Below are 15,859 nucleotides of genomic sequence, written 5' to 3'. Positions count from 1 at the left end.
TGTATACACTGGGTTGTGGATTGATTCAATATATATATATATTAATTTATTCATGTACGATCAATTGTGGACTTCTAACATCGGACCGCTAACTGGACAACTAAAAATCATCAACACGTAATAAAGAAAATATTGTGAATATATTTTGATATATGTATATATTGTTATAGGTTCGTGAATCAACCCGTGGCCAAGTCAAATTCTCGACGAAGTGATATTTGGTGAAAGTGAGTTATAGTCCCACTTTTAAAATCTAATATTTTTGGGATGAGAATGCATGCAGGTTTTATAAATGATTTACAAAATAGACACAAGTACGTGAAACTACATTCTATGGTTGAATTATTGAAATCGAATATGCCCCTTTTTATTAAGTCTGGTAATCTAAGAATTAGGGAACAGACACCCTAATTGACGCGAATCCTAAAGATAGATCTATTGGGCTAACAAACCCCATCCAAAGTACCGGATGCTTTAGTACTTCGAAATTTATATCATATCCGAAGGGTGTCCCGAAATGATGGGGATATTCTTATATATGCATCTTGTTAATGTCGGTTACCAGGTGTTCACCATATGAATGATTTTTATCTCTATGTATGGGATGTATATTGAAATATGAAATCTTGTGGTCTATTGTTACGATTTGATATATATAGGTTAAACCTATAAATCACCAACATTTTTGTTGACGTTTAAAGCATGTTTATTCTCAGGTGAATATTAAGAGCATCCGCTATCGCATATTTAAATAAGGACAAGATTTGGAGTCCATGCTTGTATGATATTGTGTAAAAACTGCATTCAAGAAACTTCATTCGTTGTAACATATTTGTATTGTAAACCATTATGTAATAGTCGTGTGTAAACAGGATATTTTAGATTATCATTATGTGATAATCTACGTAAAGCTTTTTAAACCTTTATTGATGAAATAAAGGTTATGGTTTGTTTTAAAATGAATGTAGTCTTTGAAAAACGTCTCATATAGAGGTCAAAACCTTGCAACGAAATCAATTAATATGGAACGTTTTTAATCAATAAGAACGGGACATTTCAAATTCTTCTCATGAACTTTCAACTGTCGCGAGGCGTAAGCGATTACTTTATCTCTTTGCATTAATACACAACCCAACCCAGCAAATGACGCATCACAGTATACCACGAAGTCGTCTGAACCTTCTGGTAAAGCTAATACTGGTGCCTGATACAGTAGTTGTTTCAAAATCTGAAAAGTCTTTTCCTGTTCATCAGTCCATCTAAAGGCTACATCTTTACGAGTCAACTTAGTCAACGGACCCGCTATTTTCGAGAAATCCTTGATAAATCTGCGATAATAACCGGCTAATCCCAGCAAACTCTTAATCTCAGTCGGAGTCTTCAGAGAATTCCAATTCATTACCGCTTCTATCTTTGTCGGATCAACTTTTATACCCTCGGCACAAATCACATGACCCAAAAACTGCACTTCACGTAACCAAAATTTACACTTTGAAAATTTTGCAAATAGTTGTTCACATTTCAACAAGTTCAAAACCTGTCTCAGATGTTCAGCATGTTCACTTTCGGTCTTTTAATACACTAGTATATCGTCTATAAACACAATCACAAACTTATCTAAGAACGGACGACACACTCTATTCATTAGATCCATGAAGATTGCTGGCGCATTCGTCAACCCAAACGGCATGACAAGAAATTCATAATGACCATACCTTGTTCTGAACGATGTTTTCGGTATATCTGATTCAGCAACACGAACCTGATGTTATTCGGATCGTAAGTCTATATTAGAAAAGAATGAAGCACCCTGTAACTGATCGAACAAATCGTCTATTCGAGGTAACGGATACTTATTATTCACTGTTCTTTTGTTCAATTCACGATAATCAATACACATACGCATTGACCCATCTTTCTTTTTAACAAACAATACCGGAGCACCCCACGGTGAAGAACTCGGTCGGATAAACCCACGATCTAATAGTTCTTGAATCTGTGACATCATTTCATGGATTTCAGACGGCGCTAATCGGTATGGAGCTTTTGCAACCGGAGTTGTTCCAGGAACCAACTCAATCTTATATTCGACTTCCCTTACCGGCGGCAGACCTGGTAACTCATCTGGGAACACTTCGAAAAATTCTGATACTATCGGAATATCAGCCACTGTTTTCTTTTCTTTCTTCGCATCAATTACATATGCAAGAAATGATTCACAACCCTTTCCCATCGACTTTTTCGCTTTCATCATGGTTATCAATGGAAGATTATACCCGCTCCGCTCCCCTCGGGCCACAACACGGGTTCCATCGGTCGAACGAAAGGTAATCATTTTCGTATTGCACTTAATATTAGCCCTAAGCGAGCTCAACCAATCCATTTCTAGTATTACATCAAAGCTAGGAATAGGTAACACTAAACAAGTCACCGGGAAAGACTTCCCTTCGATCTCTATACAAACCCCACACACATAGGTTGTGACGGGTGTGGTCTTACCATCGGCTACTTCTACACTAACTGGCTTGGGTAACACAGTAGCTGGTAAATTCAACTTAGCACAGAAATCTAGGGACATAAAACACCTATTGGCACCACAATCAAACAATACGCGAGCATGTATTGAGTTGATTAGAAACATACCGGTGATCACTTCGTCGGTTGCCATATCATTCTCAACCGACATCTAAAAAGCTCTAGCCTCTGCTGTTAGAGGGTTCTTCCTCTTCTGCCCACTCGAGGCAGTTGACCCTCCAGCTGATGCTGAACGCGCCCCTGACCCTGCCCCGGAACTACCACTCTTCGACGGACAACTAACTGCATGATGCCCTAGTTTGTGACAAGTCCAACACACACTATTCAGATACGGACATGCTGAAGACTCATGCCCAACAACACCACACTTTAAGCATCTTCTTGTAGCCTCAGAACACTGACCACTATGAGAAGATCGACACGTGTGACACCAATTCCCTTTACCTGATCCAGATCCAGTACTACTCTGACCACTTTTACCCTTCGATTTAAACCCACTAGACTTCTTGGATTTAGATCCTGATTGACCAGATACTTGCCCACCTTGTTGTAGCACGTTACCAAACATTCTGTTTCTGGCGGCCTGAACATCACTTTCTACCATCTTAGCCATCACAACAGCTTGAGACAACGATGTAGTTGTTCTAACAAAAGTTCGGTACTCTGGCAGAATAATATTAACAAAATGTTGAATACGAGATGCTTCGTCTGGCACCCATTGTTGTACAAACCTCAGTTTATCCATAAACTTCTTTACTACCTCATCGTTCGTCATTTGAGGTGTCATCTTCATTTCAAGAAACTCAGTCTTGATTCGGTTCATATCAAACGGATTACAATACTGTTCACACACCTTCCCATAAAACTGCTCCCATGTGATCATACTCACTTGCTCTTTCGGTATACTGGAAATCAAAGAATCCCACCAAATCATAGCCCTACCTTTCAACAGTATACTAGCATATGTTACCTTCAGCTCGGGTTCACACTGACACGCTTCAAATACCCTTTCAACTTCTCGCAACCAATTGAGAGTTATAGTCAGATCAGTACTTCCAGAGAACTTGGAGGGTTTGCAATCACGAAAATTTTTATAAGTACACCTTTTGGATGGTTGCATGTAAGGTTGTTGGAACATTTGCATTTGGTATGGATTCATCATCATGGGATTTTGGTAAGTAAAGGTGTTTTGTGGTGTCATATAATATTGGTTAGGTATTTGATTCTGAAACTGGTTCTGGGGCACATTAAGTATCGTTTGGGATTGCGCGGTTGGGAATCCAGGTGGTGTATCATCATTTCCAGAATGCCTCGCCAATTCAAGCTCATTAATTTTGTCCTCATCCTCTTTTAGCTTGCTTTCTAATTGAAGGATGTAACTACTCTGATCATCATCCGACTCAACACCCTCTTCTGGTGCTCTGAATGTTCCGGGGTTGGAGGGGCCAGTTGCGTTTCTATCAGCCATACCTGTGCTACAAAACATCTCACGCAAAAGCTTAGTGGATAACAGTTAGTTCAATCACAACTAACACACGTATATCCTATTTTCACTTAGCCCCCACTCCCACAGACATGTTTGACTTGCCTCAGGGTTTGGGAACAAAATACGCACACGTATTTGCTGCCAAACCATGCTCTGATACCAACTTGTAACACCGGCAAAAAAAAAAATTTAAACACAGCGGAAGACTTTATTAACAAACACACTATAAGGCGCGTCATTACATTAATCTGAGTAATTAAGTTTAAATTTACACAACGGTGTTACGTTATTACAAAACATGATTTAAACAAAAGTTCACATCATAGTAGGGTTGTCAAACATGTCTTCTGCATCAGCACTCATACCGACTAGCAGTACCTAAACCTGCAAGGGGTAATTATGTGGGGGATTAGCGCACCGCTAAGTGAATGGAATCTATCTAACAGATATAGCTTAAGTCACACACAAGCTATATACTAATAACAACACATGCTAACTACCAACTAGCATACAATAAGACAATACGAGGATCGGCGACTTGTACGAGCACACGACTCCTAGCTGATCGGACTTGAGTCTACCGATAGTCTCTGCTACTCAATTCGCAGTATAGTTATCCAGATGCAGGTATGCATCGTTCACACTATACTCCACAATTAGTAGCCTATGGACCCAACCTCCCCTAAGCATGATTGACCTCATACGGACTATAACCTCTTCTAGGCACAGTTTCGAGTCCCCAGTCTCCCTAGGCCCGACTGGTGCCATTCACACAGTGTACACATAAATCACATACAACATCAGGCATACTATATTATTCTAACATGGCAATTTCTACACTATGCATGGTAAAAGAGTCAACCACAGTAGCATGATATGCTATTTAAACTCTATCCGGAGATAGACCCACTCACCAATTACCAGCAACTGCTCAGTTATTATTTCTGAGCTTCCTCCTTGTCCTTATAACCTGAGAACAACACAAACAAAGTTAATATACATATCCAATAAATAGTATAATCATTTCATACAAATAACTAGGTCATAACACCATATATTCATAATTTTATGAGTCTACATCATGACTCCATTCAATAATGGCATACAGGTGCGTGCAAAACACGACATACACACTAAAACTCCTTTTTCGACCCAAAAACAGTTTGATCTAGTTTCTTAAAAGTTCACCATTGAAAAGTATTCTTTATTACGATTCTAACGATAGTTTATTCATCAAAAACGGTGTTACGTTTTGAAAGTTACGCCCGTTTCAATTTCATAAAAGGTACTGTAGCAAATAGTGGTTTCCGAACACTGTAGCAAAATAGTGTCACTGTAGCAATTCGGTAATGTAGCAAATAGTGACACTGTAGCAAATAGGGTACTGTAGCAAATAGTGACACTATAGCAAATAGTGACAATGTAGCAAATAGTGACAATGTAGCAATTCGGTACTGTAGCAAATAGTGACACTGTAGCAAATAGTGACACTGTAGCAAATAGTGGCACTGTAGCAATTCGGTACTTTAGCAAATAGTGACACTGTAGCAAAAACTGTAGCAAACTGGGTTTCGAACAAGTTCGCTGATTTTGTGATTTTTTCCCCAAAAACTCGATTTCTAAGTGTTTTGACCAAATTTTAAGCACAAGAAAGTTACTAAACATATATGCAACCTATTTCTAACATCAATTGATGTTTTTAAACATCAAACAACTAGATTTGAGCTAATTTCTATCAAAAACCCATTTAACACAAAAACCCAATTAGAGCAAGAATCAAAGCATGAATCTATGAAACACTTACCTTGTGAGGATCACGAAATCACACAGAACAAGTTACTAGCTTCATTTAATCCAAAGGCTCACAAAATCAAATTAGGGTTTATGTGTGTGTTTATGTATGCGTTCGTGTGTGTGTTTGATGAAATGAGAAATGGATATAAATATCCAGAAACATATACTTAAATGAGTTACAAACTCATACCCCATATCACACAGGTATTTACCAGTTATCTTATCTGATAACCTTTCGTATCTCCTTAGGCGGTCCTAACGGAGTCCAAATTAAATAAACCAACCTGTTCTGGGACCCTTGTCACAAACTGGTCACAACACAATTATAATAAAACACTAATAAAATAATTAAAATAAAAGCACTTAAGACTAAGCACAAACCCTAAGGGCAAAATAGGCAACTTACAACTAGCCTGGGTTTCAGTCTGTTACACTTAGTGCACTGGTTTCGAAAGTGCCCAGTCTCATGACAATTCCAACATTTAATATCATTCCTTGTTCTCGACACACTCCTTCTTCTTGACTTTGACCTGCCCCTAATGTTACTTCTACTTTTTATCCTACCCCTCTCTTCTTTGCTCAGCAAGTTTGCTGATGGTTCTCCTGAGATATTTCTTCTTATATCTTCTCCAAGAATAAAATCACGAATGCCCTCAAACTTAAGCATTGAGGACTCTGTGGATCCACTGATAGCTGTGACTGAACCTGACCAGCTTTCAGGTAACGAAGATAATAATAGAAGAGCTGTAACTTCGTCATCGAACTTGATATCAACTGACAGTAACCGAGATATAATATTGTTGAAGTTATTAACATGATTTGTTACTGAAGCACCTTCTTTCAACCTGGTGTTTACCAACTGTCTGATCAAAAACACCTTGTTAGAAGCAGACAGCTTCTCATACATATTTGCTAAGGTCTTCATCAAACCATGTGTCGTGGTTTCGTTCACAAAATTAAAGGCAACACTTTTTGTCAGCGTGAGCCTGACAACAGCTAGGGCTTTCCTGTCAAGCATCTTCCATTCGTCGTCTTTCAATTTTTCTATTTTATTCTCACTTAAAGCATCTATCAGATCTCTCTGACATAGCAAATCTTTAACCTGCATCTTCCACCACCCAAAATCTTGCCCATCAAACTTATCAATTTTAATCCTCCCTTCTCCAGCCATTGAACTAGCTTAGATCTGAGGAATAGCAGTAGCTGTGGTGAACCTGATATGTAACAGCACAACAGCAACAGCCTGATATGAAATTTTAATTGTACAAGCAGCAACAGCACGTGTTTGGTGGCGGCTACTGAAATGCCCCGTCCTAATCCATCCGGACGAAGTCCAAATTGATTATAAATGATTCATAATAGTTGATTACATCGCGAGGTACTTGACCTCTAAATGATACATTTTACAAACATTGCATTCGTTTTTAAAAGACAAACTTTCATTACATCGAAACTTGACAGGTATGCATACCATTTCATAATATTCAACTATAAATGACCTAATCCGTCATTTACTTAATAATCTCTAATGAACTTCAATGATTCGAATGCAACATCTTTTGAAATATGTCATGAATGACTCCAATTAATATCCTTAAAATGAGCTAATGCACAGTGGAAGGTTTCGTTCAAACCTGAGAATAAACATGCTTTCAAGTGTCAACCAAAAGGTTGGTGAGTTCATTAGTTTATAGTAATCATTTCATTTCCATCATTTTAATAGACCACAAGATTTTTATTTCTCATAAATATACGTCCCATGCATAGAGATAAAATATCATTCATATGGATTGAACACCTGGTAACCGACATTCATAATATGCATATAAGAATATCCCCATCATTCCGGGATCCTCCATCGGACATGATATAAATTCGAAGTACTAAAGCATCCGGTACTTTGGATGGGGCTTGTTGGGCCCGATAGATCTATCTTTAGAGTTCGCGTCAATTAGGGTGTCTGTTTCCTAATTCTTAGATTACCAGACTTAATAAAAAGGGGCATATTCGATTTCGATAATTCAACCATATAATGTAGTTTCGATTACTTGCGTCTATTTCGTAAAACATTTATAAAAATTGCGCATGTATTCTCAGCCCAAAAATATAAAGGGTAAAAAGGCAAATGAAACTCACGCATATAATTATTGTAAAACAGTTAATAAAGCATTTGCATGCATTCTCAGTCCCAAAAAGGTAAAGAGTAAAAGGGATTCAAATGAACTCACCTAATGTATTTTGTAGTAAAAATACATAGAACGACATTGAATAAGTATAGGGTTGGCCTCAGATTCACGAACCTATATCATTTGTATATTCATTAATACATATAATCGTAATCGATTAAATATATATATATATATATATATATATATATATATATATATATATATATATATATATATATATATATATATATATATATATATATATATATATATATATATATATATATATATATATAATTGTTGATAGATTTAAGTTAAATATATTTTTATATGGGGATTACTTGTTCGTAATTAATAATTATGATAATACTAATATTAGTAATAATATTGATACTTTATAATAATGATAGAGTGATAATAATAATGTTAATAATGATATTAGTAATGATAATAATATTAAATTGTATTAAAGTACTATGATAATATCTATTATAATAATTCTTTTAAAACATACTTTAAATAAGATCTTAATAATCTTTATAATAATATTTATATCAAAAAATTTCTATATTTTTAATCTTAACAATATTATTAAACTTGTATATCCATAGTTATAATAATCATAACTTACATGTTTAATTTATAAACTAATGACTATAGTTTCTTTTAATATTACATTATATTCATAATCATAATTTACATGTGTTCATATAATTAAAATCAATCTCCTAATTTTTATCATAACACTTTTTATCATAAATTAACCTGTTTAGTATTTTCAAAATCCCAATATTATTACTAGTAAAAAATAACACAAATATTACTATAAATAATAATATTAGTGATGATATTACTAAATGATGGTAGTAATATAGTTAATAAATATAACTAACTTAATAATACTAATGATATAACATGTATTAATGTTAATAATAATAACAATTTACTTGTGATAATAAATACATAATAATAATAATAATAATAATAATAATAATAATAATAATTAGTATTAGCAATAATAAGGATAATAATAATAATAATAATAATAATAATAATAATAATAATAATAATAATAATAATAATAATAATAATAATAATAATAATAATAATAATAATAATAATAATAATGGATACTTAATAATACTTATATTGTTAATCCTAATATTAATAATAATACTAATAATAATAATACTTAGGTAATAATAATATTAATAATTAATAACAATAATAATAACAATACTAATAATAAGAGGATTTGAAAAAAAAAATTAAACTACCTTTCAATGAAAAAGGACTTAAGAAAAGAAACTGCTCCAGCAGGGACTCGAACCCCCGACCCCTTGAATATTCATCACTTCACTAAACCAGTTGGGTTGTGCCCATTTTCTGTTAAATATCACGATCTAATTAAATATAACCTGTTCCTGTTTACCTCTTCTTCTTCTTCTCCATTTACAACCCATTCGACTAATTGAGTTTAAGAATCAACTCCAGCACGTATCGATTTACTTTAAGATGTTATATTAAATTTAGAAACGATTACAATTTATTGTTTACTGGATTAACAAATATTAAAAAAATAAAACATAAATCTGCTTCTGCAGACTATCGCTGTTGGAACAAAGAAAGAAAAAAAAATCAAGAATTCGAGAACGTTTCAGTTAAAGATTTATACACGAAAAAGATTTCAAATAATTCCTAGACACCATAAAAATTATCAATTTAACTCCAATTGAAATAGACACTTCGAATATTTCTGAAGAACAACCGTTGACTTTTAAAATTCATAACTTTGACTCGAAAATTTGTAATCGATATAAAGAATTGAGTCATGAGACTTTGCAGATAGTTTTAGTTCATAATTCCTAACAAAACCTCATTGTTACATTTTTAAAACTCGTTTGAAAAAGGATTATGGTGAAAAGTAAGAGGAACAGAGGTAGCGACGTGTTCTTGGTATTTTTCTGCCTAAATTTAATAATTAAAAGCTGTTAATTGTATTGTGTAATTGATAAATGATACCGTGAGGTTGGTTCCCATCCAATTCCACTGAATGCTTTTGATTTATGTAACAATTGGGTCGACAAGTTTAAATTCCCAATACATAATCAAATATAAAAAAAACAAAAGTGATGTTGATTGCAAACAGATTTTGGATGCTACTGAAATGGAGATCGTCTAGTACAGATTTAAAAACAGAAACAGAAAGCAAACACTGTATGATTAAGACTTGAAACTGATTGTGATTCCCTTAAGCAATTATACACATTTATCTATATATATATACACATTTATCTATATATATATATATATATATATATATATATATATATATATATATATATATATATATATATATATATATATATATATATATATATAATCATTAATATATATCACTAAAGGTAATTAAATATATATTAGGATTATGTATATATATATATATATGTAATTTTTATATACACCTGTATATATATAACTGATTCTTAAATTTTTATAAAATAAATATATATATTACACTATTAATAATTAATATATAATAATTATATTAATAATAATAATATTATTGATAAGAATAAATAATAATAACATGATAATATAATACTAATGAAAATTTTAATAGATTTAAATATTGATATAGGTAATAATGATAATAAAAATCTTATAACAATAATGATATTAATAATAATAATTTTGATAAGAATAATAATAACAATACATAGTCATTAATAATAACTAAAATTGTAGTCTTACTTCCAATTACGATATGATTAATGATATCAACAATACTACTGACACTACTATTAATAGTAATTATATAACAAATCGATTGTCTCGATTTCGTATTTATGTATTATACATAATAATGATAATACCACTGATATTAATATTAAATATTTATTCTTGTATTAGTAATGAAAGTAGTATAATAACTATAGTTTAACTCATAATTAAATTTAATATAATTATATTTCATTAATTATGTAATACCTATTATAACACATTTGAATATTTTAAATTTATATATATTAGATATATTACAACATACATATAATATTAATTGTGTACTTAATTTATATGTATATTTATTTACTTTAATAATATCTTATTTATTTTGTAACTTACCTTACATGTTTTAAATCAAATGATTAAGTGGTATTATATTAATACGAATCAATATATACACACACACACACACACACACACACACACACACACACACACACACACACACACATATATATATATATATATATATATATATATATATATATATATATATATATATGTATGTATATATATGTATGTATATATTTATTTATTTACATATTTATTTACACACCTTTGTTCGTGAATCGTCGAGCATAGTCAAAAGGGTAATTGATTACATAAATATAGATTGCAAACTTTTCGAGACTCAACATTACAGACTTTGCTTATCGTGTCGGAAACATATAAAGATCAAAGTTTAAATTTGGTCGGAAATTCCCGGGTCATCACAGCTAGGGTTGATCCTGCAATTTACAGCAGCTGTAAACAATAAGAGAAGGGTGACGACTGCACCTTTGATTGAAAACCGCAGCAGATCTGTTCCAAAAAAAACAGCAGCAACAGCAGCGGTATATCTAATCCGATCTATAACAACAGCAACAGACTTGATCTTGTTGTCTGTAATCAGCTAGGGTTAGAACCTGAGCTCTAGATACGAGTTGTTATGCTATAACCTGCACTTGATCAGAGCAATCACAAGCACACAATAACCGAGATAATAAACACAGACAAAATAAAGAACAATCGACACGAGAATTATAGTGGTTCAGTTTCGATGTGAAACCTACATCCACTTTGGAACTAGAGAGTATATTATTAATTCTGGAGGTGATACATTACAAGTACATATGAGGGAGTATTTATAGACAAGGATTAAGCATAACCCTAATCTATGTAAACCCTAAACCGGCCCATTTAAATTAGGGTTGGCCAAACCCTAACTTAACCACCAAGTTAACTGTTGGCCGATTAAAGAAGCCTACATACATTAACATGTTGGAATCCGCCGGTTGCGCTTAGCGAAATTCAAGTTAAAAGTTTTGAATGGATTGCGAAGAGAAACAAAAGTTTGAAGATCGATTGGCTTGATTGGTTAGCTAATCCGAAAAAATTCCTTATGTGAGACGTCGAGCATTGTCGTCGGATGCGATCTTAGCATCCTCCGGTTTTTTGTTTGTTCGTTGTGTTTTGTTTCTTGCGCGGAGGGTTTTCCCCCTTATTTTTTTTGTAGTTGTTAATTCTTTTTTTTTTTTAATTCTTGCCTTTCAAAAAAAAAAAGATATATAAATAGGTAAATAATTATTATAATTTTTTTTTAAATCCAATGGTCATAGAAATTCGGACAAATTTGGTTTGTGACACATGGCACGAACGCGTGTTTCTTCAGCCGTTGGAATCGAACGGGAGCACCAGAAACGCCGGAAAGTGACGCGCTGCTACGGTCGTTTCTGGGGTTTATTGAGCTCCACATCGGCATTGGGTGGCGTTTCTGAGTCCGTCCTGATACAAATGGTCTTAAACGGCAGTGTGCAATCTTTGGTGGAATTGGATTGTTTGGTGATAAAAGTCATGTTGTGAACTTTCATTTGTCAGTTGTGACAATCGCATATAAAGTCGTAGTCGAGGTTGTATAATTCTTAGCATGGTTTCTGATTGTTTTTTTTCTGGTTTTTGGTCGTTTTGTGACGCATTTGATGTCCAGTTTTTTGTGTGTAAATTACTAATTATGTAGTCTAATGCTCTTACAAAAATTAGCTAGTGTAATCTGAGGCACCTTTTGAATTTGGTTACATAAAGTTGTTTGACTTTGACTATCACCTTGATTATTATTTTTTTCTTATTCCAAAAAGAGTCTTTCGGTTAACTTTTAACTAAAAAGTTATATGACATCATATAAATTGTTAATCTAATTGAGTGATTGTTATTTGTTTGTCAAATGTTGATATTATAAAATAAAATAAACTTAGCTACTTAAGAATATGGTCCATCAAGCATTAAGCTACCTACCTTGACAACTTATGTATTCACGTAGTGGTTAGTTTCCGTTACGTTTTCTTATAAGGCTACATTTATGTTTTTTTTTGGTAAAGGGCTATCCCGGTGAATATTATTAAAAAAATAATAAAAAATTGATACAAACAAAATTCAGTGTTACTAGCGTATCTACCAACCCACAACACAACCAAACTAGACTACATGTTACAGTCTAGAATCAAACTAAAAAACACATAGACTTCACGGAACTTTCCATTTGTCCTTTAACACACGGACCTGGTGCGACTCCTTGAATCTTAGAGATAAAATCTTCATCCTTACCGTCGAAAAAATGATTTGCCATAATTGATCAACTGACCTTGGAGCTTTACCAAAGAGCCTTGAATTTCTCTCTTGCCAAATATAATATACCATCGCTCCGAATACAATTTTTGTGACAATGATTCTAGCCAAGTTTCTTGAAGCCAATGGGATAAGAACATCTGTAATTGCTTTCCAATCCAACCCCCAATTAGGCATGCCCACAATCTGAGCTCCTTTCCTGCATATCCTCGCTGAATATGAGCACGAGAAAAAAAGGTGAGTATGAGAGTCCTCTTGTTGTTTACATAACGAGCAAGTGATAGAACTATTTGAATTAAACTTTCTTTCCCATATTTTGAGTTTATCTTGAGTCTTCAATCTCTCCCCCATAAGTAACCAAACCATAAAAGCATGTCTCGGAACGCATTGAGAAAACCAAACAAGATTAACCCATAACACTTGGTCGGCATGCGGACGAATGGTGTGCCAAACTACATTAACAGAAAATTCTGCAACCTTACCATCAATCATTCTCCACTTAACCACATCATTACCAGCTTGAGGATTTGGGTGAGAAACAGTAGCAAGAGATGGAATAACTTCAACCCATGCACTAAGCCAAACCCATGACCCATTTTGGTACAAGTCACATACCTTTTCTCTACCACTAAATCCTGCCCGAACGATCTCCCTTCGCGACAACATATCTTTTAGACGAGAATGACTCGCCCATATATCAGTCCATGCCGATGTATTTCTCCCATTCTGGATCACGTGTATAAAATGATTACCTATTATATCACGAATTTGTAATATCTTTCTCCAACTCCAACTTGCGTCCGGAGCGATTGCAACTTCCCAAAAATTTTGATCCATAATACGGTAGGAGTGAATCCATCTAACCCATAAGGATTGTTTATTTGACAATATACGCTAAACATGAGACGCCATCAATGCCACATTACACCCTTTAAGCCTTTTTATACCAAGACCACCTTCATTTTTAGGACGACAAACATCATCCCATTTGACTTTCGCCTTACCTCTTTTCATATCTCCTTGGCACCAAAGAAAACCCCTCATCATCTTCTCAATATCTTTTATAACATTATCCGGAACAATAAATACCTAATACCAATATATTTGCATAGACACCAGAACGGATGAGATTAATTGAACTCTACCTGTAAAAGATAAGAACTTATTTTTCCAATCCTGAATACGGTTCTTCACCATCTCAATTAGAGGCTTGCAATCACTACTTAGAAGACGAGAAGAGATAAGTGGAACCCCTAAATATCGCACCGGTAAAGTTCCCTCTTCAAAAGGCATTAAGTCGAGAATCTGATTCTTCACATTAGACGATACATTAGCAAAGAATCCCGTACTCTTTAGAATACTAGGCGTGAGACCAGAGCACTCTTTGAATTCATCAAGTGCATCAAAGATCACCTTAACAGACGTAATATCCGCATGCAAAAACAAGAACAAGTCATCGGCAAAACATACATTAATAAGATTTAAGTTATCGCACCTGGGATGGAATCTAAATCCATCTACTTGTTGAGCATTCCTTTGGAGCATAAGAGAAAGAACTTCTGTCACATCCTCCAGATAGGGCCTGGAAGAATAACGTGACTTAATATATCAAATCACAGTTGTATAAACGAGAACGACTCTATATGAGACGTTTTATTGAGTTTTGCAGCGGAAGATAAATAGATTACATTGTATTTAGAACATTAAATGTCTTTAATTGATATGATATGTAATGAAGACTCCAAGTATAGCAAGCAATCATCATCAAAGTAGCAGATATACAGCGGAAGCAATACTTAAGTACCTAAGAATAAACATGCTTAAAAAGTTAACACGAGGTTGAGTGAGTTCATAGGTTTGTCATAAATAATGATTTCAGTAATAGTGTTAGACCACAAGATTTAGTTTGTAAAGTAGATCTCGCAAGATCCAAAAGTTGATCTCCCGCAGGATCAAAAAGTTATGCCAGTGCGTGATATTTAGACTAAACGTTGTTTGCCCCGTGACAAGTTGTTCTGTCCTTGTCGTTTTAATTTCATTATCAAGTAATACAAAGACTTAGTCAAATGTATCGGGGACGTTACTCCCGATAGGCCTGTCCCCAATAATTAAGAATGCCGCAGCAATTAAAAATATCACTGTAGGGACTTAGTCGGACATAGCCGGGTATAGCATAGTTTAACAGTTGGTACTGATATTTAGACTAGACTTTCAAGTTTACCCCGTACAAGTTATCGTTTATACTTGTCGGTTGGGGACTTGCTGGTCATAGCCCAACATATCACAGTTTAATAGTTGGTACTGATATTTAGACTAGACTTTCAAGTTTTCCCCGTACAAGTTATCGTTTATACTTGTCGGTTGGGGACTTGCTGGTCATAGCCCAACATATCACAGATTAATAGTTGATACGTGTAAAACAGTTATAAAAGTTGCGCATGTATTCTCAGCCCAAAAATATATAAAAAGGGAGCAGATGAACTCACGA

The 15,859-nt window shown here is 33.9% G+C and overlaps 1 protein-coding gene across 1 annotated transcript; it reads right to left on the bottom strand.

The window, feature by feature from the left end:
* Nucleotides 1–6,995: 6,995 nt before the first annotated feature.
* LOC139900703 (uncharacterized) lies at nucleotides 6,996–14,208 on the bottom strand. The gene is made up of 2 exons (XM_071883461.1): nucleotides 13,388–14,208; nucleotides 6,996–7,029 (listed from the first exon to the last, which is right to left on the bottom strand). The coding sequence occupies exons 1-2, from the start codon at nucleotides 14,206–14,208 to the stop codon at nucleotides 6,996–6,998; spliced, it is 855 nt and encodes a 284-aa protein (XP_071739562.1).
* Between the last annotated feature and the right edge of the window lie 1,651 nt (nucleotides 14,209–15,859).

The sequence above is a fragment of the Rutidosis leptorrhynchoides genome, chromosome 3 (assembly GCF_046630445.1).
Source record: "Rutidosis leptorrhynchoides isolate AG116_Rl617_1_P2 chromosome 3, CSIRO_AGI_Rlap_v1, whole genome shotgun sequence".
Lineage (NCBI taxonomy): Eukaryota > Viridiplantae > Streptophyta > Magnoliopsida > Asterales > Asteraceae > Rutidosis > Rutidosis leptorrhynchoides.
This window is presented reverse-complemented; position numbering and strand designations above follow the sequence as displayed.